This window comes from Salmo salar, chromosome ssa02 (genome assembly GCF_905237065.1).
Source record: "Salmo salar chromosome ssa02, Ssal_v3.1, whole genome shotgun sequence".
Lineage (NCBI taxonomy): Eukaryota > Metazoa > Chordata > Actinopteri > Salmoniformes > Salmonidae > Salmo > Salmo salar.
In genome coordinates, this window is record NC_059443.1 from 73423952 (window position 1) to 73447429 (window position 23478).

The 23478-nt window shown below is 46.6% G+C and overlaps 1 protein-coding gene across 2 annotated transcripts; it reads right to left on the reverse strand.

Moving 5' to 3' along the window:
- Nucleotides 1–910: 910 nt before the first annotated feature.
- LOC106564234 (mitochondrial dicarboxylate carrier) lies at nucleotides 911–22961 on the reverse strand. 2 transcript variants are annotated; one of them, XM_045709767.1, is made up of 11 exons: nucleotides 22407–22951; nucleotides 14956–15075; nucleotides 12819–12933; nucleotides 11711–11759; nucleotides 11484–11525; nucleotides 11332–11375; nucleotides 11047–11117; nucleotides 9813–9905; nucleotides 9480–9557; nucleotides 8647–8703; nucleotides 911–3114 (listed from the first exon to the last, which is right to left on the reverse strand). In XM_045709767.1, the coding sequence occupies exons 1-11, from the start codon at nucleotides 22494–22496 to the stop codon at nucleotides 3013–3015; spliced, it is 861 nt and encodes a 286-aa protein (XP_045565723.1). In that variant the 5' UTR covers nucleotides 22497–22951; the 3' UTR covers nucleotides 911–3012. The 2 variants fall into 2 exon arrangements, with proteins under 2 accessions (XP_045565723.1, XP_045565730.1); XM_045709774.1 differs by lacking the exon at nucleotides 14956–15075 and having other exon boundaries at nucleotides 22407–22961.
- Between the last annotated feature and the right edge of the window lie 517 nt (nucleotides 22962–23478).

The following is a 23478-nucleotide window of genomic DNA, read 5'->3' on the forward strand; positions in this document are numbered from 1 at the left end:
ATCACACCTCTCAGCACTAAACTGAATCACACCTCTCAGCACTAAACTGAATCACACCGCTCAGCAGCTGAATCACTCCTCTCAGCACTAGACTGAATCCGACCACTCAGCACTAGACTGAATTACTCCTCTCAGCACTAGACTGAATTACTCCTCTCAGCACTAGACTGAATTACTCCTCTCAGCACTAGACTGAATTACTCCTCTCAGCACTAGACTGCCAGAGAAGACATTTTTAGCCATATAGACAGAACATATTGTTAGAATTAATTTATCAGGTAGATGAGCTATTGGATTGGAGGATTAGGGTTGACATTTCATTTAAACATTGGAGCAGCTCCTCAATGTCAATTTGGTGTTGGCAGACCAATCAAAACAAAGAATTCAAAAAAAGAGGGGGGACTAATGTTTTTATTTTCAGGCAAGATGGTGGTTGTTTATGTGGTGAAAAAAGCAATACATTTAAATAAATATTCATGTTTTCTGAATGATACTAACAGTTTTAAAATGTGTTTAATAAGCTAAAAGCAAGCGAAACAGCGATCTTGAAAGTTTAGTTGGGTCCTGTCGTCACAAAAAAAGCAAACTGCCGACGTCGAACACACATCTTGGGTTGTGAAAGCGAGGACGGCCGACATTTTAGTCAGAGTTGCTAAGTAGCCTACCTCGGCCGTCAGTTTCTCTAGTGTGTTTCTGGTTCAACGGCTTTCTGATATCTTGAAGAGAACCACATTTCATAGCTCCTCACCAGGCGATGAGTGAAGACTGAGCTTCAGATCTGAAGAGCGCTGCTCACCACGACCAATAGGGGGAGACAGAGTATCAATAATCAGACAGACCTTGGACACAAGTCAGCAAGGAGATCCATTATGTTCACCCCCAAGCCCACACACACTCCACACTCACAGAGTGACAGTTACTATTTATTAGTATTTTAATTCAAAAAACAATCTACACAATACAGACCCATACATGTACAGCCGCACAGAGCTGGGTTCTACAATTTCATTTCCATTCCTAGAGATTGTGTGTGTGTGTGTGTGTGTACAAGGGGTGGTTCCCAATTACCACTCTTTAATAATGGCCCATCAAATACAGTCAAACAATTAACTGAAACACACACTCACAAGCACGCACACAATCTCACAAGTAGCATGTTTGAATGAATCCTCTCTCATTCACACAGAGACGTATCTGTTAATAACCAGTCACTCATTCATAATGACCAGTCTCCCAAACACACACAGTACCATGCTGCCCCCTGGAGGCTACAGGGGAAAAGGCATCCTGACTCACTGGAACTCACTGTGGATGTCCCCCCCCCCCCTAAATGACCCTATTACAGACAACTGCCTAAAGTTACCTGTAGTGTTCGTCTGTTTGTGTGTGTGTGTTTAATAAAGTGCCTTAAAGCCAGCAGTTTCATCCAGGTCCCAGTAAACAGTATCTCTCTCTAACTCACAGTATCTCTAAATGATCTCCAATAGGGCCCTATGGGGCCTGGTCAAAGGTAGTGTACAACCTATTCACTATACGTCTCTTATCTCTGTCCAGTTATATCTCGTGGTCACATTGCCCTTGGTGGGAATTTCTACTGTTGTCCCTAACCACAGATCTAGGATCAGATCACCCAGCCCCAATAATAACTTTAACTGGTAGGGGGATACAACTAACATCTGACTCAGAACCAGTGCCTAGGGGCAACGTCTGTTTAGTACCTCTGTCTGTAAGCATGTGATGGCTTTATAGCCATGGTGTTATGGCATTATAACCTGTTATGCAGCATCCCTTATAGGCAGGAATAGGACCGTCATCCAATGCCACTCCCAAAATGTCTCTGAGTTGATGGAATAATAACAGGAATAGCACTGACCTGTTACAGTAATAAGCATTGCTTATGAACAGGAATAGCACTGACCTGTTACAGTAATAAGCATCCCTTATGAACAGGAATAGCACTGACCTGTTTCAGTACATGACCATTTTAGTCATTAAGTGATGCTCTTATCCAGAGCCATTAGGGTTAAGTGTCTTCCTCGCTCGAGGGCTCAACAACAGATGTATTACCTAGTCAGCTCGGGGATTTGACACGGCAACCTTTCGGGTTACTGGCCCAACGCTCTTAACCGCGAGGCTACCTGCTGCTGTTACAGTGTTATGAACAGGAACAGGGCCCTTTGTCACCGTCACCCCCCGATGTGACGGTATCTGAGATGGTAGAGGAGTTCCAGTTAGAACGACAATGTTGTAGTGATCCACAGTCACACCAGTAATACATTATAGTAATACACAATACTACAACTAGTACACCGCTAGTAATACATACTACTACAACTAGTACACTGCTAGTAATACATACTACTATAACTAGTACACTGCTAGTAATACATACTACTACAACTAGTACACTGCTAGTAATACATGAGGACTGGTGTGGTGTGGAATGGAACTGATTTGGGTGATACATACATGATGATGGTGGAAGGCTACAGTATAAAACACATTAACACTGTCTAGGGAGTGAACTCAGGTGACACTATGTCCCCTATATAGTGCACTACTTCTGACCAGAGCTTCATGTTAAGTGCACTACAGATTAAGGGTAATAAGTAATGTGCTACATAGGGAATAGCGTGTGATTTGAGGCGCAGCCCCCATTGAGAATGGCACTATTGATGATGGCAGACGCATGAAGATGATGTTACAGCAGGGTTTGACTGGCGTTGCTATGACAACTCTTCCTGTGGACAAGGCTGTGATGGTGCAGGTGTAGGCAGTTCCTTCAAAGTCTTTTCCACTGGTGATTGGTTGATTTCCAGAGCAGGTGAAAGAGGGCCGGGTAGGATAGTATAGCAGACATTCCATCCCTACATCCACCTCTCTGTGTGATTGGACAGCGCAGGGCGATGGGGGGGGGTGTGGCCCCGTGGCAGTGACAGGGGATTGGTTGACGTTGGCAGGGGACCGGGGACGGGGGGTTAGAGGGTAAAGGTCATAGGTCACAGAGCGTGCTCAGGAGATGACGACGATGCCGAAGTTGTTCTTGAGCTGCTCTAGGAAGATGAAGGTGAGCACCGTGTGAGGAATCAGACGGATCCCTGCAGGAACAAGACCCTGCAACGCCATTGGACAGTTAGTTAGCATTCTGACACGTCATTGGACAGTCAGTCAAGACCTTGTCAACATTGTTACATGTGATTGAACATTGGGCACTTCGTCAAGACCCTGACACGGGATTGGACAGTTGGTCTACATGCTGACGTGATTGGACAGTAGGTTAAGACCTTGCAATGCAATTGGGCAGTTAATTAACTTTCTTGCAACTGTATTGGACAATTAGTCAAGACCTTTACACAGGGATGGACAGTTGATTACAACCTTGTAATCCCATTGGACAGGCTTGGACCATATGTTTAGGCCCTGACACTGGATTGGACAGTCAGCCAATACCCTTCCATCTGATTTGGTAAATGACTCAAGACCCTGATGTGTAAATGGCCAGAGAATACCTTTACCCAGGATTCTCCTTAGACATTGATACAGTAATGACAGACCTTTACCCAGGCTTCACCTTAGCCTTCATATATATACATTAAGGTAAGACCCAGCCTTCATATATACGTTAAGGTTTGACCCAGCCTTCATATATACGTTAAGGTATGACCCAGCCTTCATATACTGCTCAAAAAAATAAAGGGAACACTTAAACAACACATCCTAGATCTGAATGAAAGAAATAATCTTATTAAATACTTTTTTCTTTACATAGTTGAATGTGCTGACAACAAAATCACACAAAAATAATCAATGGAATCCAATGTATCAACCCATGGAGGTCTGGATTTGGAGTCACACTCAAAATTAAAGTGGAAAACCACACTACAGGCTGATCCAACTTTGATGTAATGTCCTTAAAACAAGTCAAAATGAGGCTCAGTAGTGTGTGTGGCCTCCACGTGCCTGTATGACCTCCCTACAACGTCTGGGCATGCTCCTGATGAGGTGACGGATGGTCTCCTGAGGGATCTCCTCCCAGACCTGGACTAAAGCATCCGCCAACTCCTGGACAGTCTGTGGTGCAACGTGGCGTTGGTGGATGGAGCGAGACATGATGTCCCAGATGTGCTCAATTGGATTCAGGTCTGGGGAACAGGCGGGCCAGTCCATAGCATCAATGCCTTCCTCTTGCAGGAACTGCTGACACACTCCAGCCACATGAGGTCTAGCATTGTCTTGCATTAGGAGGAACCCAGGGCCAACCGCACCAGCATATGGTCTCACAAGGGGTCTGAGGATCTCATCTCGGTACCTAATGGCAGTCAGGCTACCTCTGGCGAGCACATGGAGGGCTGTGCGGCCCCTCAAAGAAATGCCACCCCACACCATGACTGACCCACCGCCAAACCGGTCATGCTGGAGGATGTTGCAGGCAGCAGAACGTTCTCCACGGCATCTCCAGACTCTGTCACGTCTGTCACATGCTCAGTGTGAACCTGCTTTCATCTGTGAAGAGCACAGGGCGCCAGTGGCAAAGTTGCTTTTCTTGGTGTTCTCTGGCAAATGCCAAACGTCCTGCACGGTGTTGGGCTGTAAGCACAACCCCCACCTGTGGACGTCGGGCCCTCATACCACCCTCATGGAGTCTGTTTCTGACCGTTTGAGCAGACACATGCACATTTGTGGCCTGCTGGAGGTCATTTTGCAGGGCTCTGGCAGTGCTTCTCCTGCTCCTCCTTGCACAAAGGCAGAGGTAGCGGTCCTGCTGCTGGGTTGTTGGCCTCCTCCACATCTCCTGATGTACTGGCCTGTCTCCTGGGTGCGCCTCCATGCTCTGGACACTACGCTGACAGACACAGCAAACCTTCTTGCCACAGCTCGCATTGATGTGCCATCCTGGATGAGCTGCACTACCTGAGCCACTTGTGTGGGTTGTAGACTCCGTCTCATGCTACCACTAGAGTGAAAGCACCGCCAGCATTCAAAAGTGACCAAAACATCAGCCAGGAAGCATAGGAACTGAGAAGTGGTCTGTGGTCCCCACCTGCAGAACCACTCCTTTATTGGGGGTGTCTTGCTAATTGCCTATAATTTCCACCTGTTGTCTATTCCATTTGCACAACAGCATGTGAAATTTATTGTCAATCAGTGTTGCTTCCTAACTGGACAGTTTGATTTCACAGAAGTGTGATTGACTTGGAGTTACATTGTGTTGTTTAAGTGTTCCCTTTATTTTTTTGAGCAGTGTATATACGTTAAGGTATGACCCAGCCTTCATATATACGTTAAGGTATGACCCAGCCTTCATATATACGTTAAGGTATGACCCAGCCTTCACATATACGTTAAGGTATGACCCAGCCTTCATATATACGTTAAGGTATGACCCAGCCTTCATATATACGTTAAGGTAAGACCCAGCCTTCACATATACGTTAAGGTAAGACCCAGCCTTCATATATATACGTTAAGGTAAGACCCAGCCTTCATATATACGTTAAGGTAAGACCCAGCCTTCATATATATACGTTAAGGTATGACCCAGCCTTCATATATACGTTAAGGTAAGACCCAGCCTTCATATATACGTTAAGGTATGACCCAGCCTTCATATATACGTTAAGGTATGACCCAGCCTTCATATATATACGTTAAGGTATGACCCAGCCTTCATACACTGCTCAAAAAAATAAAGGGAACACTTAAACAACACAATGTAACTCCAAGTCAATCACACTTCTGTGAAATCAAACTGTCCACTTAGGAAGCAACACTGATTGACAATAAATTTCACATGCTGTTGTGCAAATGGAATAGACAACAGGTGGAAATTATAGGCAATTAGCAAGACACCACCAATAAAGGAGTGGTTCGGCAGGTGGTGACCACAGACCACTTTTCAGTTCCTATGCTTCCTGGCTGATGTTTTGGTCACTTTTGAATGCTGGCGGTGCTTTCACTCTAGTGGTAGCATGAGACGGAGTCTACAACCCACACAAGTGGCTCAGGTAGTGCAGCTCATCCAGGATGGCACATCAATGCGAGCTGTGGCAAGAAGGTTTGCTGTGTCTGTCAGCGAAGTGTCCAGAGCATGGAGGCGCTACCAGGAGACAGGCCAGTACATCAGGAGACGTGGAGGAGGCCGTAGGAAGGCAACAACCCAGCAGCAGGACCGCTACCTCCACCTTTGTGCAAGGAGGAGCAGGAGGAGCACTGCCAGAGCCCTGCAAAATGACCTCCAGCAGGCCACAAATGTGCATGTGTCTGCTCAAACGGTCAGAAACAGACTCCATGAGGGTGGTATGAGGGCCCGACGTCCACAGGTGGGGGTTGTGCTTACAGTCCAACACCGTGCAGGACGTTTGGCATTTGCCAGAGAACACCAAGATTGGCAAATTCGCCACTGGCGCCCTGTGCTCTTCACAGATGAAAGCAGGTTCACAATGAGCACATGTGACAGACTCTGGAGACGCCGTGGAGAACGTTCTGCTGCCTGCAACATCCTCCAGCATGACCGGTTTGGCGGTGGGTCAGTCATGGTGTGGGGTGGCATTTCTTTGGGGGCCCGCACAGCCCTCCATGTGCTCGCCAGAGGTAACCTGACTGCCATTAGGTACCGAGATGAGATCCTCAGACCCCTTGTGAGACCATATGCTGGTGCGGTTGGCCCTAGGTTCCTCCTAATGCAAGACAATGCTAGACCTCATGTGGCTGGAGTGTGTCAGCAGTTCCTGCAAGAGGAAGGCATTGATGCTATGGACTGGCCCGCCCGTTCCCCAGACCTGAATCCAATTGAGCACATCTGGGACATCATGTCTCGCTCCATCCACCAACGCCACGTTGCACCACAGACTGTCCAGGAGTTGGCGGATGCTTTAGTCCAGGTCTGGGAGGAGATCCCTCAGGAGACCATCCGCCACCTCATCAGGAGCATGCCCAGGCGTTGTAGGGAGGACATACAGGCACGTGGAGGCCACACACACTACTGAGCCTCATTTTGACTTGTTTTAAGGACATTACATCAAAGTTGGATCAGCCTGTAGTGTGGTTTTCCACTTTAATTTTGAGTGTGACTCCAAATCCAGACCTCTATGGGTTGATAAATTGGATTTCCATTGATTATTTTTGTGTGATTTTGTTGGCAGCACATTCAACTATGTAAAGAAAAAAGTATTTAATAAGATTATTTCATTCATTCAGATCTAGGATGTGTTATTTTAGTGTTCCCTTTATTTTTTTGAGCAGTGTATATACGTTAAGGTAAGACCCAGCCTTCATATATACGTTAAGGTATGACCCAGCCTTCATATATACGTTAAGGTAAGACCCAGCCTTCATATATACGTTAAGGTATGACCCAGCCTTCACATATACGTTAAAGTGAGACCCAGCCTTCATATATATACGTTAAGGTAAGACCCAGCCTTCATATATACGTTAAGGTAAGACCCAGCCTTCATATATACGTTAAGGTATGACCCAGCCTTCATATATACGTTAAGGTATGACCCAGCCTTCACATATACGTTAAGGTAAGACCCAGCCTTCATATATATACGTTAAGGTAAGACCCAGCCTTCATATATATACGTTAAGGTAAGACCCAGCCTTCATATATATACGTTAAGGTAAGACCCAGCCTTCATATATATACGTTAAGGTAAGACCCAGCCTTCATATATATACGTTAAGGTAAGACCCAGCCTTCATATATATACGGTAAGGTAAGACCCAGCCTTCATATATATACGTTAAGGTAAGACCCAGCCTTCATATATATACATTAAGGTAAGACCCAGCCTTCATATATATACGTTAAGGTAAGACCCAGCCTTCATATATATACGTTAAGGTAAGACCCAGCCTTCATATATATACGTTAAGGTAAGACCCAGCCTTCATATATATACGTTAAGGTAAGACCCAGCCTTCATATATATACGTTAAGGTAAGACCCAGCCTTCATATATATACGTTAAGGTAAGACCCAGCCTTCATATATATATACATTAAGGTAAGACCCAGCCTTCATATATATACGTTAAGGTAAGACCCAGCCTTCATATATATACGTTAAGGTAAGACCCAGCCTTCATATATATACGTTAAGGTAAGACCCAGCCTTCATATATATACGTTAAGGTAAGACCCAGCCTTCATATATATACGGTAAGGTAAGACCCAGCCTTCATATATATACGTTAAGGTAAGACCCAGCCTTCATATATATACATTAAGGTAAGACCCAGCCTTCATATATATACGTTAAGGTAAGACCCAGCCTTCATATATATACGTTAAGGTAAGACCCAGCCTTCATATATATACGTTAAGGTAAGACCCAGCCTTCATATATATACGTTAAGGTAAGACCCAGCCTTCATATATATACGTTAAGGTAAGACCCAGCCTTCATATATATACGTTAAGGTAAGACCCAGCCTTCATATATATATACATTAAGGTAAGACCCAGCCTTCATATATATACGTTAAGGTAAGACCCAGCCTTCATATATATGTTAAGGTAAGACCCAGGATTACAAGATCAGTTAGAAACTCTTGTCTCTGTCAGAAAGACAGTCACACAGAGTGAAGGTTATTAGTCTGGCCTGCTAGGTGGGTTTCTGGGACTGCCAGTGTGTCTCACCTTGTAGAAGGCCATGGGTCCCTCTTTAGCCGTCATTCTCAGACAGTGTATCACACCCTGAAACACACACAGTTACATGGTGAGAGTGAGTGAGTGAGTGAGTGAGTGAGTGAGTGAGTGAGTGAGTGAGTGAGTGAGTGAGTGAGTGAGTGAGTGAGTGAGTGAGTGAGTGAGTGAGTTGGATGAAGGGATAGATGGAGAGATGAAAAAGAGAGGGATAGATGGAGAGATGAAAAAGAGAGGGATAGATGGAGAGATGAAAAAGAGAGGGATAGATGGAGAGATGAAAAAGAGAGGGATAGATGGAGAGATGAAAAAGAGGGATAGATGGAGAGATGAAAAAGAGGGATAGATGGAGAGATGAAAAAGAGGGATAGATGGAGAGATGAAAAAGAGGGATAGATGGAGAGATGAAAAAGAGGGATAGATGGAGAGATGAAAAGAGGGATAGATGGAGAGATGAAAAAGAGGGATAGATGGAGAGATGAAAAAGAGGGATAGATGGAGAGATGAAAAAGAGGGATAGATGGAGAGATGAAAAAGAGGGATAGATGGAGAGATGAAAAAGAGGGATGGATGGAGAGATGAAAAAGAGAGGGATGGATGGAGAGATGAAAAAGAGAGGGATGGATGGAGAGATGAAAAAGAGAGGGATGGATGGAGAGATGAAAAAGAGAGGGATGGATGGAGAGATGAAAGAGAGAGTGATGGATGGAGAGATGAAAGAGAGAGGGATGGATGGAGAGATGAAAGAGAGAGGGATGGATGGAGAGATGAAAGAGAGAGGGATGGATGGAGAGATGAAAGAGAGAGGGATGGATGGAGTATCTTACTGAGTATTCTCCTTTAGAGTTCATCAACCTGGTCTTCATCACATCTAGAGGCTGACACAGGAACGTAGCACAGCCTCCCTACAGACAGACAGACAGACAGACAGACAGACAGACAGACAGACAGACAGACAGACAGACAGACAGACAGACAGACAGACAGACAGACAGACAGACAGACAGACAGACAGACAGACAGACAGACAGACAGACAGACCATTTGTTTTCTTTGAGTTATCAACGAACAATGTCATTGTTATCATATCACATTCTTCTGGTTCCTTATCCAACCAGCACTCTGCACTATTTTAACCAATAAGAAGCCCGGTTACTCACAGCGATGAAGCTGGACAGGAAGTGTGTGAGGATGTTATCTCCCATGAAGCCTGAAGACAGCACCAGCTGTTTAGCCTGGTCATAACATGCCAACTACAGACAGAGGAGGGGGGGAGAGAGAGAGAGAGAAAGATGGAGATAGACAGGGAGATGGAGGGAAATGGAGAGAGAGAGAGGAGGGTGAAATGGAGAGAGAGAGAGGAGGGTGAAATGGAGAGAGAGAGGAGGGTGAAATGGAGAGAGAGAGAGGAGGGTGAAATGGAGGGAGAGAGAGGAGGGTGAAATGGAGGGAGAGAGAGGAGGGTGAGATGGAGAGAGAGGAGGGTGAGATGGAGAGAGAGGAGGGTGAGATGGAGAGAGGGGAGGGTGAGATGGAGAGAGGGGAGGGTGAGATGGAGAGAGGGGAAGGTGAGATGGAGAGAGAGGAGGGTGAGATGGAGAGAGGAAGGTGAGATGGAGAGAGAGGAGGGTGAGATGGAGAGAGAGGAGGGTGAGATGGAGAGGGGAAGGTGAGATGGAGAGAGAGGAGGGTGAGATGGAGAGAGAGGAGGGTGAGATGGAGAGAGGAAGGTGAGATGGAGAGAGAGGAGGGTGAGATGGAGAGGGGAAGGTGAGATGGAGAGAGAGGAGGGTGAGATGGAGAGAGAGGAGGGTGAGATGGAGAGAGGAAGGTGAGATGGAGAGAGGGGAGGGTGAGATGGAGAGAGGGGAGGGTGAGATGGAGAGAGGGGAAGGTGAGATGGAGAGAGAGGAGGGTGAGATGGAGAGAGGAAGGTGAGATGGAGAGAGAGGAGGGTGAGATGGAGAGAGAGGAGGGTGAGATGGAGAGGGGAAGGTGAGATGGAGAGAGAGGAGGGTGAGATGGAGAGAGAGGAGGGTGAGATGGAGAGAGGAAGGTGAGATGGAGAGAGAGGAGGGTGAGATGGAGAGGGGAAGGTGAGATGGAGAGAGAGGAGGGTGAGATGGAGAGAGAGGAGGGTGAGATGGAGAGAGGAAGGTGAGATGGAGAGAGAGGAGGGTGAGATGGAGAGAGAGGAGGGTGAGATGGAGAGAGAGGAGGGTGAGATGGAGAGAGAGGAGGGTGAGATGGAGAGAGGAAGGTGAGATGGGTTATACATCAATAGATAAAGAGAAGACCTAAAGACAACCAACTAGTGTCTCTGTCCTAATCTATACAATCTACTGCTATACGTAACGCTAAAACTTCATTTCCCAGGGTGCCGTGCAGTCATACCTGTCCCACGGTGACCAGAGCTCCTCTGCTGGAGGCCATGGTAGCTCCTGAGAACAACTTCCTCACCCCCTCTACACACAGATCAGAGGGGAGGTGTCAGGGGTCACACAGAGGGGGGGGTAATGACAGGGAGCAGCAGAATACAAACTGTAGCAATTTTTTTTAACAAAAGCTTTCTATCGTTCTATGTTTTATAAAGCGTTTTGCATTGGAGTGACAGTGTGTGGCTTCCTCTCTAAACTCATTGTCATTTCATCTTTTTGAGTACAAATCACACATTCCTACCTTCTCTGAAGACCCTGAACAGACCGTCCACAGCATGTTTGTAGCTGAGAGAGAGAGAGAGAGACACAGAGTTTTACAGAGAGAGAGACACAGAGTTAGACATTGTCAGATCAACAACATATCATGTATTCTGAATGGTCAGGAACACTCACTTTCTCCTCAGTTCTGGAGGTAGTTTAACATCATTCTGCATCCTGAGGGACAAAACTAGTATATTAGTTAAAACATCACAATAATATACACCATACAACCTAACCATTAAACTAGTATATTAGTTAAAACATCACAACAATATACACCATACAACCAAAATATAACTATTGAATAACTATCATAAAATGCAAGAGAGTTGTGTGTGTTAACAAGGTGTTTCTCTCACCTGACGTTCACCATGTCTGCAGGAGTGCCAATGAACCCGCCAGTAAAACCTAGAAGCATGACAGAGATTAGTGTGTGTGTGTCTGTGTGTGGAAATGTTTAACCAGAAGTCCAAATGAGAATAATAAAATAACAAAGATTTGACCAACTGGGGACATTTTGTTAGTCCCCACAAGGTCAAATGCCATTTCTAGGAGTTTGGGGTGAAGGTTAGAATGAGTGTTAGAATTAAGTTAGGGTTAGGAGCAAGGGTTAGTTTTAGGGTTAAAGTTACAGGCTGACTACTCCGCTCGCGTCGTGTGAGTGAGCGTTGCAAAATAAATTTAGAAATCTATATTTTTCAATTATTGCACCCATACTGCTCGCGCGCACCAACGAGCTCTGCGTTGCCAAGCGATAAAATACAAGTCAGTTCTATTGGTGACGCAGATCGCGCTGCAAGTCCTGCCTCTCCCATCACCTCATTGGTTTATAGAAGCAGGTACCCACGTGCCATCTCCTCATTGGTTATACCCACGTGGGTGACTGAAAGACGAACGAGGTCGGTGGCGGTAATGCACCTAATTTATGAAAGTTGCCAATCGCAATATAAAGTCAAGAGAAGAAAAAGCCTGGAAGGAGGAGAGATGACTAGAAATGATTCGGTTGACCGTTTTATGTGTGGATTAATTGACGGAGTAGAGGACCTTGTGCATTTCAGGTAAATTAACAACTCAATGTTTATATCCCAGGACAAATTAGCTACCAACAGCAAGCTAGCTAGCTAAATTGCCATACATGTTTAATGCTTTTCGACCTGTCCCCAAATTAATGTAATTGGTTCAGAGTTTGTTTTGATATTTTAACATGCGTGTTGTGATCGCATTTGGTGTGGAGGGACAAAATAAATGTATGCACGATGGCGCACACGCGCAGCCGGTTTGGGTTCCGTGTTAGGGGTAAGGCTAGGGAAAATAGGATTTTGAATGGAACTGAATTGTCTGTCCCCACAAGGTTGGCTGTACAAGACCGTGTGTGTGAACATTACCCTTAGACTGTGACAGCGTGTGTGTGTGTGTGTGTTCAGCATACATGCGTGTTTGAGCAAGCCTGTGTCTGTGTGTCCCTACCTCCGAAGGCCCCCAGCAGCACCTTCTGGTAGAAAGGCATGGGCCCCTGGTTACTGCTGCTCAACATGTCTCTGACTGTCTCATAGATAGCAAACCTAGTTAGAGAATAGGACATCTAGAGAGAAGAGGGAGGGAGGGAGGGAGGGAGGGAGGGAGGGAGGGAGGGAGGGAGGGAGGGAGGGAGGGAGGGAGGGAGGGAGGGAGGGAGGGAGGGAGGGAGAATAGTAGAGGGCAGAAGAGAGAGAAAAGTACAACAAATTGAAAAAAGAGCTGACATTCTAGTTGTGTCATAGCTTCAATCCACCACTAGCCGAAACCCATCTGTCACAAACAGGAAACAGCTCCTCTCCAGAGTGAGATGTCAATAGAGGTGTTAACAGGACGTTTCAACACCCCAACCAGGTTCCCCTGGGTACAGATCTAGGATCAGCTTCCCCTCCCTCAATTCCAACCTTAACCATTAGTGTGGAAAATGCTAAACAGACCAAAGATCAGTATCTATGGCCAACTTCACCCTACACCAGCCTCCACACTGTGTGTTACCATGGTAACCAACTGACATTCTTACTACTGGTCTAACTTCATATAGAGAATTTCCTCTGATGCAATACTGCCAGAAGGGTTACTAACTTACACCAATGAAACAAACTGGATCCAGGTGAGGCATTGTGTGCATCCAAAATGGCACCCTACTCCCTATATAGGCCACTGCTTTTAACCAGGGCTCATTGGTCAAAAGCAGAGCACAGATTATCAACACAAACATTATCCTCTTAATGTGTGGATAAAACATGTATTTCTGCTAATACTCTTAATGTGTGGATAAAACATGTATTTCTGCTAATACTCTTAATCTGTGGATAAAACATGTATTTCTGCTAATACTCTTAATGTGTGGATAAAACATGTATTTCTGCTAATACTCTTACTCTGTGGATAAAACATGTATTTCTGCTAATACTCTTAATGTGTGGATAAAACATATATTTCTGCTAATACTTGATAGGACAAAAGCCAGAGTCTAGCATTTTCAATTGCTGATGGAGAGAAAAGCCTACTGGAATATAATACTGATCCTTCTGCCTGGAACACTCAGGTTCTATATACCCATCTCTGGAATAGAATACTGATCCTTCTGCCTGGAACACTCAGGTTCTATATACCTATCTCTGGAATAGAATACTGATCCTTCTGCCTGGAACACTCAGGTTCTATATACCCATCTCTGGAATAGAATACTGATCCTTCTGCCTGGAACACTCAGGTTCTATATACCTATCTCTGGAATAGAATACTGATCCTTCTGCCTGGAACACTCAGGTTCTATATACCTATCTCTGGAAAAGAATACTGATCCTTCTGCCTGGAACACTCAGGTTCTATATACCTATCTCTGGAAAAGAATACTGATCCTTCTGCCTGGAACACTCAGGTTCTATATACCTATCTCTGGAATATAATACTGATCCTTCTGCCTGGAACACTCAGGTTCTATATACCTATCTCTGGAACAGAGTCCATACAGCACTAATGAAACTATCATTACAGGATTACACACTCTCTGTCTCTACCACACACCCTCTCCTTCTCCCCCACCCACTCTCTCTGTCTCTACCACACACCCTCTCCTTCTCCCCCACCCACTCTCTCTGTCTCTACCACACACCCTCTCCTTCTCCCCCACCCACTCTCTCTGTCTCTACCACACACCCTCTCCTTCTCCCCCACCCACTCTCTCTGTCTCTACCACACACCCTCTCCTTCTCCCCCCACCCACTCTCTCTGTCTCTACCACACACCCTCTCCTTCTCCCCCCACCCACTCTCTCTCTAGCACACACCCTCTCCTTCTCCCCCACTCTCTCTCTACCACACACCCTCTCCTTCTCCCCCCCCCACTCTCGCTCTCTCTCTACCACACACCATCTCCTCCCCCCCTCTCTACCACACACCCTCTCCTTCTCCCCACCCACTCTCTCTCTCTCTACCACACACCCTCTCCTTCTCCCCCCACCCACTCTCTCTCTCTCTACCACACACCATCTCCTCCCCCCCTCTCTACCACACACCCTCTCCTTCTCCCCCACCCACTCTCTCTCTCTCTACCACACACCCTATCCTTCTCTCCATCCTCCTACCTGTCTGCAGAGTGATGCGCTGAGTCCGTTGTACAGAGACAGAGCTCCATCGTTCTTCACTACCTGCATGGCCATGCTCACCATCCCCATCTTCCCCTTCTGCTGGGTCTGCAGGTGGACCTACACACACACACACACACACACACACACACACACACTTTCATCATTACAAATACGATCAATATACTGTATCTTCATCATCATTACCATTATCACAGTCAGTCATCAGTGTGTATACTTTTTAGTGACTATGGAACTCTCTCTCAGACAGACAGACAGACAGACAGACAGACACGCTGAGTGTTTATAGCTCAGCTGACCTGGTTGTAACTGTGGCGATCTGTGAGATGGTACACGATGGCAGGAACGGGCGTGTCACTGTGACTTATGGTAGAGATAAATCTAGACACACACCGCCGTACACACCACACACACACACACACACACACACACAGAGGAGCTGTCCTTGAGGTCTATAGAGATAGTTTTACCATGTAGTAGTTACTGTCTACAGAGATAGTAGTTACTGTCTACAGAGATAGTAGTTACTGTCTACAGAGATAGTAGTTACTGTCTACAGAGATAGTAGTTACTGTCTACAGAGATAGTAGTTTCATATAATATTTACTGTCTAAAGAGATAGTTGTTTCATATAATAGTTACTGTAGTTTCATATAATAGTTACTGTCTATAGAGATAGTTGTTTCATATAATAGTTACTGTCTATAGAGATAGTTGTTTCATATAATAGTTACTGTCTATAGAGATAGTAGTATAATGAAGTAGTTACTGTCTATAGAGATAGTAGTATCATGTAGTAGTTGTGAGTCAGTGGAGGTAGTAGTATAATGTAGTAGTTGTGAGTCAGTGGAGATAGTAGTATAATGTAGTAGTTGTGAGTCAGTGGTGATAGTAGTATAATGTAGTAGTTGTGAGTCAGTGGAGATAGTACTATAATGTAGTAGTTGTGAGTCAGTGGAGATAGTACTATAATGTAGTAGTTGTGAGTCAGTGGAGATAGTACTATAATGTAGTAGTTGTGAGTCAGTGGAGATAGTAGTATAATGTAGTAGTTGTGAGTCAGTGGAGATAGTACTATAATGTAGTAGTTGTGAGTCAGTGGAGATAGTAGTATAATGTAGTAGTTGTGAGTCAGTGGAGATAGTAGTATAATGTAGTAGTTGTGAGTCAGTGGAGATAGCTGTAGATATGGTTGTGACAGTTATAGAGGTAGCACTAGTTGGAATGTCACAATTACTGACATTCTCGTGTGTGCACAGGGAACAGGTTTTTTGTAGGTAATTCTCAGACTTCCTTTGAACTCACTCTCCCTCCCTCCTTCCTTATGTCTCTCTCTGACAGTGTAATGTATTGTTCTTCTCAGAGGGCTTTTTATCGACTGGGCTCTGCTCCAAGTGTGGCCTCCATCCGGCCAATCACGTCTCTCGCTCCCACCGGCTTATCAGAACTGTTTGAACTCAAAGGCCGCCGAGGCCTTCAACTATGGAACACAAACAATCTCTCTTTCTCTCTCCCTCTCCCCCTCTCTCTCACCGTCCATCGCTCTTTCTCATTCTCTAGTTCATTATTTTTCCTTCCCTCTCTCTCTCCATCATCCATTCCCTCTCGCTAACTGTAAATAACAGTCTCTCTCCCCCTCTCCCTCCCCCTCTCCCTCTGGTGTGAGTAGATAATAATTCACACCCTGAGTACAGATACAGATAGCTGGTTGCTGCAGGACCTGGCTGGTACTCAATAACCTCTCCAGTCAGGACACAGTGGAATGAGTGAACGAATGACTGAACCAACAAATAAAACAAAAGCGCACGAATGTCCGAAGGAATGAACAAACGAAATAACTAATTCATTAAATAACTAACAAATAAGTGAGTGAGTTTGCTGACTATCTTCTCTGATGACTAGAGAAGACAGAATATAGTAAGTATCTTCTCTAATGACACTGAAAGTCAAAACTGCAGAGCTGGGGCCTTTTCCAAAAAGAACAAGTCAGCATTTAACCTCTGACCTCCAGCTAGTCCTGAGTCACATCACCAACACACCGTTCCATTGTTACAGTCATGACTCAACAGCTTCTAATACTGATAGGAAGACAATGTCATAACTTAGATGTGGGTGCTAAGTTGTTTCAAGTTAAACACACACACATTAATGAGCATGTACACAAACATGCGGAAACACACGCAAGTGCGCGCGCACACACACGCGTGAGATCCAGATCCTCCCCTCAGGTAGCAGAGAGAGGTAGGGTGTTACTAGGGCAACAGACTTCATGCCAGACTAAACAGGTGTAGTAACAACAGTATGTTGTTGGAACTAGGTCAGAGAGGAGAGGCACGGCCAGCTTCAGGACAAGAGGAGACGCTAGGCCAGGCACGGCCAGCTTCAGGACAAGAGGAGACGCTAGGCCAGGCACGGCCAGCTACAGGACAAGAGGAGACGCTAGGCCAGGCACGGCCAGCTTCAGGACAAGAGGAGACGCCAGGCCAGGCTAGCTTCAGGACAAGAGGAGACGCTAGGCCAGGCACGGCCAGCTTCAGGACAAGAGGAGACGATAGGCCAGGCTAGCTTCAGGAGAACAAACTGCTGCTGATTCTGAACGTTCTGATGGGCCTCCGCAGTACACACACGTAGCTTACAGTTGTTCATCCTTCTCACCCCTGTCAGAGAGACGACAGGGAAGGAACCACCATTTACCTACCTCTAGGCTGCTATACATAGAATGACAAACCAAATAAATAGGCTAGAGTTTTTCATGGAATCTTTGTGGTAATTGAATAGAATTTACTTTGAATTTATCAGAATTAATTTTCCAGAAATAGTTTGAGGTCTGTGTATTCTCAAATTGAAAAAAAGTGAGGGAGCGCCGCTCTCCAGCACTTTGACACCACTACAACCCAGAATGCTAGGCCAGGCATGGCTAGCTCTAGGAGAAGAGGAGACGCTAGGCCAGGCATGGCTAGCTCCAGGAGAAGAGGAGACGCTAGGCCAGGCATGGCTAGCTCCAGGAGAAGAGGAGACGCTAGGCCAGGCATGGCTAGCTCCAGGAGAAGAGGAGAAGCTAGGCCAGGCATGGCTAGCTTCAGGAGAAGAGGAGAAGCTAGGCCAGGCATGGCTAGCTTCAGGAGAAGAGGAGAGGCTAGGCCAGGCATGGCTAGCTCCAGGAGAAGTGGAGAAGCTAGGGTAGGCATGGCTAGCTCCAGGAGAAGAGGAGAAGCTAGGCCAGGCATGGCTAGCTTCAGGAGAAGAGGAGAAGCTAGGCCAGGCATGGCTAGCTTCAGGAGAAGAGGAGAAGCTAGGCCAGGCATGGCTAGCTTCAGGAGAAGAGGAGAAGCTAGGCCAGGCATGGCTAGCTTCAGGAGAAGAGGAGAAGCTAGGCCAGGCATGGCTAGCTTCAGGAGAAGAGGAGAAGCTAGGGTTCGCATGGCTAGCTTCAGGAGAAGAGGAGAGGCTAGGCCAGGCATGGCTAGCTTCAGGAGAAGTGGAGAAGCTAGGGTAGGCATGGCTAGCTTCAGGAGAAGGGGAGAAGCTAGGGTAGGCATGGCTAGCTTCAGGAGAAGGGGAGAAGCTAGGATAGGCATAGATAGCTTCAGGAGAAGAGGAGAAGCTAGGCCAGGCATGGCTAGCTTCAGGAGAAGAGGAGAAGCTAGGGTTCGCATGGCTAGCTTCAGGAGAAGAGGAGAGGCTAGGCCAGGCATGGCTAGCTTCAGGAGAAGAGGAGAAGCTAGGCTAGGCATGGCTAGCTTCAGGAGAAGAGAAGCTAGGCTAGACATGGCTAGCTTCAGTTAAAGCACGATTTGTAAGCCTTGAGACAATTGAGACATAGATTGTTTTATGTGTGCCATTCAGAGGGTGAATCAGCAAGACAAAACATTTGTGCCTTTGAACACGATGTCGTAGTAGGTTGTCGGTTTGTGTCAAATCTAGTCAATTTCTGTCTGAACTCCATAGCCATTGATAAGTGATAATTTACACTTTCACGTTGTCCTGTGTATATCTGATAGGTTTTTATAACTATGAAGATGTCCAGTGAAACCAGATATGCAATTTGTTGATAACACAACACTTGGATACACATTATGCAGAATGCTAATCCCAAAAAAATTCACTGCTATATTTTGCTTGTTTCCAGCAGGTTATTTCATAGGGAATTGTCAGAGGCTCTCTCCTATTGCAACATCACCAACAGTTTGAGAATGAAGGAAACTAACATGGTGTCCGTTCTAAAGCTTGACCCAACTCTCTTAACAGATGGCCGTGTGCATGGTTAGCTTCAGAGGACCAACACTTCATCCACATCTTGTTTGTCTTGTTCTGGCAGGTTTGTCAACTCTTGAGATCTCCCTGAGGATTATGCATCTCTCTCTCTGCACCAGCCTACAGGATAGACCAGGATGGATGGATCCCTATCTATTCTACACATCCAGATGACCCTGGTCTGTACATTCTCCATGACAACAGTAGATGACCCTGGTCTGTACATTCTCCATGACAACAGTAGATGACCCTGGCCTGTACATTCTCCATGACAACAGTAGATGACCCTGGTCTGTACATTCTCCATGACAACAGTAGATGACCCTGGTCTGTACATTCTCCATGACAACAGTAGATGACCCTGGCCTGTACATTCTCCATGACAACAGTAGATGACCCTGGTCTGTACATTCTCCATGACAACAGTAGATGACCCTGGTCTGTACATTCTCCATGACAACAGTAGATGACCCTGGTCTGTACATTCTCCATGACAACAGTAGATGACCCTGGCCTGTACATTCTCCCTGACAACAGTAGATGACCCTGGTCTGTACATTCTCAATGACAACAGTAGAGCATGTGGCTACTACTACTGTGAGTTATCCGTAATATGAGACGGCTATAACGCTACAGTTCAACTAGGTCTAACCCTGTTTACTCTGCACCGTAGCGGCGCAGTTAGCCGGTCAGTGACTTAACGAGGCCGATCACTGCTTCCCTGTGTCCCAAACGGCACCCTATCCCCCATAGGACACAGAGGGCTCTGGCCAAAAGTAGTGCACTAATAACTGCTTTCACTCTGACATAAAACATGCTTAGCGGTACACGGCCTACCTTAACTGTACTGTACTTTATTGTCAGTGTTAATTATGCTATGTGTATGTGTTTGTGTATGGGTATGTGTGCTGTATGGGTGTGTGTGTGTGGGACTCTCCAACAAAGTAATTATACACCTTTAGACTTTTCTAAGTATGCGAGTTGAGACAGGCTGTCTAGGCTACACTATCAACTCTACACACACCTCTGTCCAACACTAGCTCCTCCCACTACCCTCTGTCCAACACTAGCTCCTCCCACTACCCTCTGTCCAACACTGGCTCCTCCCACTACCCTCTGTCCAACACTAGCTCCTCCCACTACCCTCTGTCCAACACTAGCTCCTCCCACTACCCTCTGTCCAACACTAGCTCCTCCCACTACCCTCTGTCCAACACTAGCTCCTCCCACTACCCTCTGTCCAACACTAGCTCCTCCCACTACCCTCTGTCCAACACTAGCTCCTCCCACTACCCTCTGTCCAACACTAGCTCCTCCCACTACCCTCTGTCCAACACTGGCTCCTCCCACTATCCTCTGTCCAACACTAGCTCCTCCCACTACCCTCTGTCCAACACTAGCTCCTCCCACTACCCTCTGTCCAACACTAGCTCCTCCCACTACCCTCTGTCCAACACTAGCTCCTCCCACTACCCTCTGTCCAACACTAGCTCCTCCCACTACCCTCTGTCCAACACTAGCTCCTCCCACTACCCTCTGTTCAACACTGGCTCCTCCCACTACCCTCTGTTCAACACTGGCTCCTCCCACTACCCTCTGTCCAACACTGGCTCCTCCCACTACCCTCTGTCCAACACTGGCTCCTCCCACTACCCTCTGTCCAACACTGGCTCCTCCCACTACCCTCTGTCCAACACTGGCTCCTCCCACTACCCTCTGTCCAACTCTGGCTCCTCCCACTACCCTCTGTCCAACACTGGCTCCTCCCACTACCCTCTGTCCAACACTGGCTCCTCCCACTACCCTCTGTCCAACACTGGCTCCTCCCACTACCCTCTGTCCAACACTGGCTCCTCCCACTACCCTCTGTCCAACACTGGCTCCTCCCACTACCCTCTGTCCAACACTGGCTCCTCCCACTACCCTCTGTCCAACACTAGCTCCTCCCACTACCCTCTGTCCAACACTAGCTCCTCCCACTACCCTCTGTTTAACACTAGCTCCTCCCACTACCCTCTGTTTAACACTGGCTCCTCCCACTACCCTCTGTCCAACACTAGCTCCTCCCACTACCCTCTGTCCAACACTGGCTCCTCCCACTACCCTCTGTCCAACACTAGCTCCTCCCACTACCCTCTGTCCAACACTAGCTCCTCCCACTACCCTCTGTTTAACACTAGCTCCTCCCACTACCCTCTGTTTAACACTGGCTCCTCCCACTACCCTCTGTCCAACACTAGCTCCTCCCACTACCCATACAGATAAAGCGATCGAAGGGAAAGCATCTGGAGCAGGGTTTGAACCAGCAACCCTGCAGTTACAGATCTCTCAGTACACTCAAACACAGAGACGCTACACACAGGAAGCCCTAGAGTTAACAGCTGCTTTAAGACGGCTAGTTAGTCCTGTTATTTCATACCATGTCTATATAATTATACTACACACTGACCTACTTGTATGCATCTGTCATTATGTTGCCTGTTACACTACAGGACCACAACCATACTGTGCTGGCTCTGGTATTGTGGATTTTCCTTCACTTTCCAGGACGGTTCCACAAACTATGCTGGATGCATTATCAGGCCAGTACAGTTCAGCTTGGACCTGCAGTGTTAATCAGGCTTGTTAATTAAGCCTACACACGCTATACCGCACACAGGCCTACTGTAGGGTTAGGATATGTCATTCTGTGTGTGCTATTCTTGACTTCAAGATGACCCTGGTCTGTACATGCTCAATGACAACAGTAGAGCATGTGGCTACTACTACTACTGTGAGTTATCCGTAATATGAGACGGCTATAACGCTACAGTTCAACTAGGTCTAACCCTGTTTACTCTGCACCGTAGCGGCGCGGTTAGCCGGTCAGTGAACCGGAGAGCTCCCGCGGGACACAGACTACACACACGTCACTAGGCTAGACGAGAGAGAGAGAGAGAAAACGATTCTACAACTTTCATTTTCTGTACTATTTTCTCTAATCATCAGCAGGGCGCTGTGTTCAGTTTGGATAGATCCCAGTAGCCCGTTTAGTCTTTTATAACATAGGATGAAATTAGGGCAGATGTTGTCCCTAGTTTCCCAGGTAAACAGCTGGCTGACTAGCGGGCCTGCAGCCTCCGTAGGTCGGCTATAATCCTGCTAGGGGGTTACAGGGTTCTCTCTCCAGCACTTACTTTGATGAGGTCCAGAGGATGGGTGCAACAGGCAGCCCCGCAGGAGGCGAGCCCCCCAAAATACCACCGCGACATCCGTTTATCGGTCATATTCCCCCCCTGGCTTTATATAGTCCTACTGCTCTTCACTGAGTCCAATTCGATCCAGTCCAACAACGCAGCTGGCCAGAGCCAAGCTCCCTTTCCGCCTCGACACGCAAGCAGGTCGGCGCAGCAGTCTGTGCTTTCTGGTCCTCTCTCTCTCTCTCTCCGCGGGTCGAATGGAGGATAACCTCGTTAATGTTCAAATTAGCCGACGCCACCGACGAACTTTGAGTTCCGGTGCACGCATACACACGCAAACCACATCGTGCGTGTGTGTGTGTGTGTGTAGGCAATTTTACAGAACGCGTGATAGGAAATGGATCGACAGAGAGAGAAGAGGGGAGTCGCAGTGTGTGCACGCGCAGCCAATTGCTACCCGGGGCTGAGGAACTGCCTCATCGGGCTCTAGCTAGCCAGACGGTCGCCGCTCGACTATTTATTTTCTGCAGGTTGTTTTTGCAAACGTCAAAAGTGAAAAAGTCATCGATTTCTCTAGTCTACAGAGAGGATAACGGTTGTTAAAGTCCCCTCGTTGTTCTTAAAGAGACAGTACACCCTCAAGTAGTCAGTTACCCAACCAGACAAAGTGTACAAGTACTCTGTCGCTTTAAGGGAAACCTTCTCCAACATTCTCCAGCGAGGAAACTTTCTTTTTCAACGGAGTCAAGCGGCGATACATTGTATCCATGATAACGAATGGTTAGATGAAACCATTTGAAACTGGTTACAACGTATCTATTCTGCTGTTATTGTTTCCCGCACTCTCTGGCATTGCTTTTGACCGAGAGCTGTTCTTGTCATCCGTCACAGATGCAATAACATCCGCATTGACTGTAGCCAAAATGTAACCCATTACACGTGTCTTTTTCAATGCAGTCGTCACTTGGCAGCCTGTTGGCGAGCGCTAGACAATACCTAGAGCCATTTCTCAGAAGCCTACTAAAACAACACATAACCATGTTAAAGTACAACTTGACATCTTATGTCA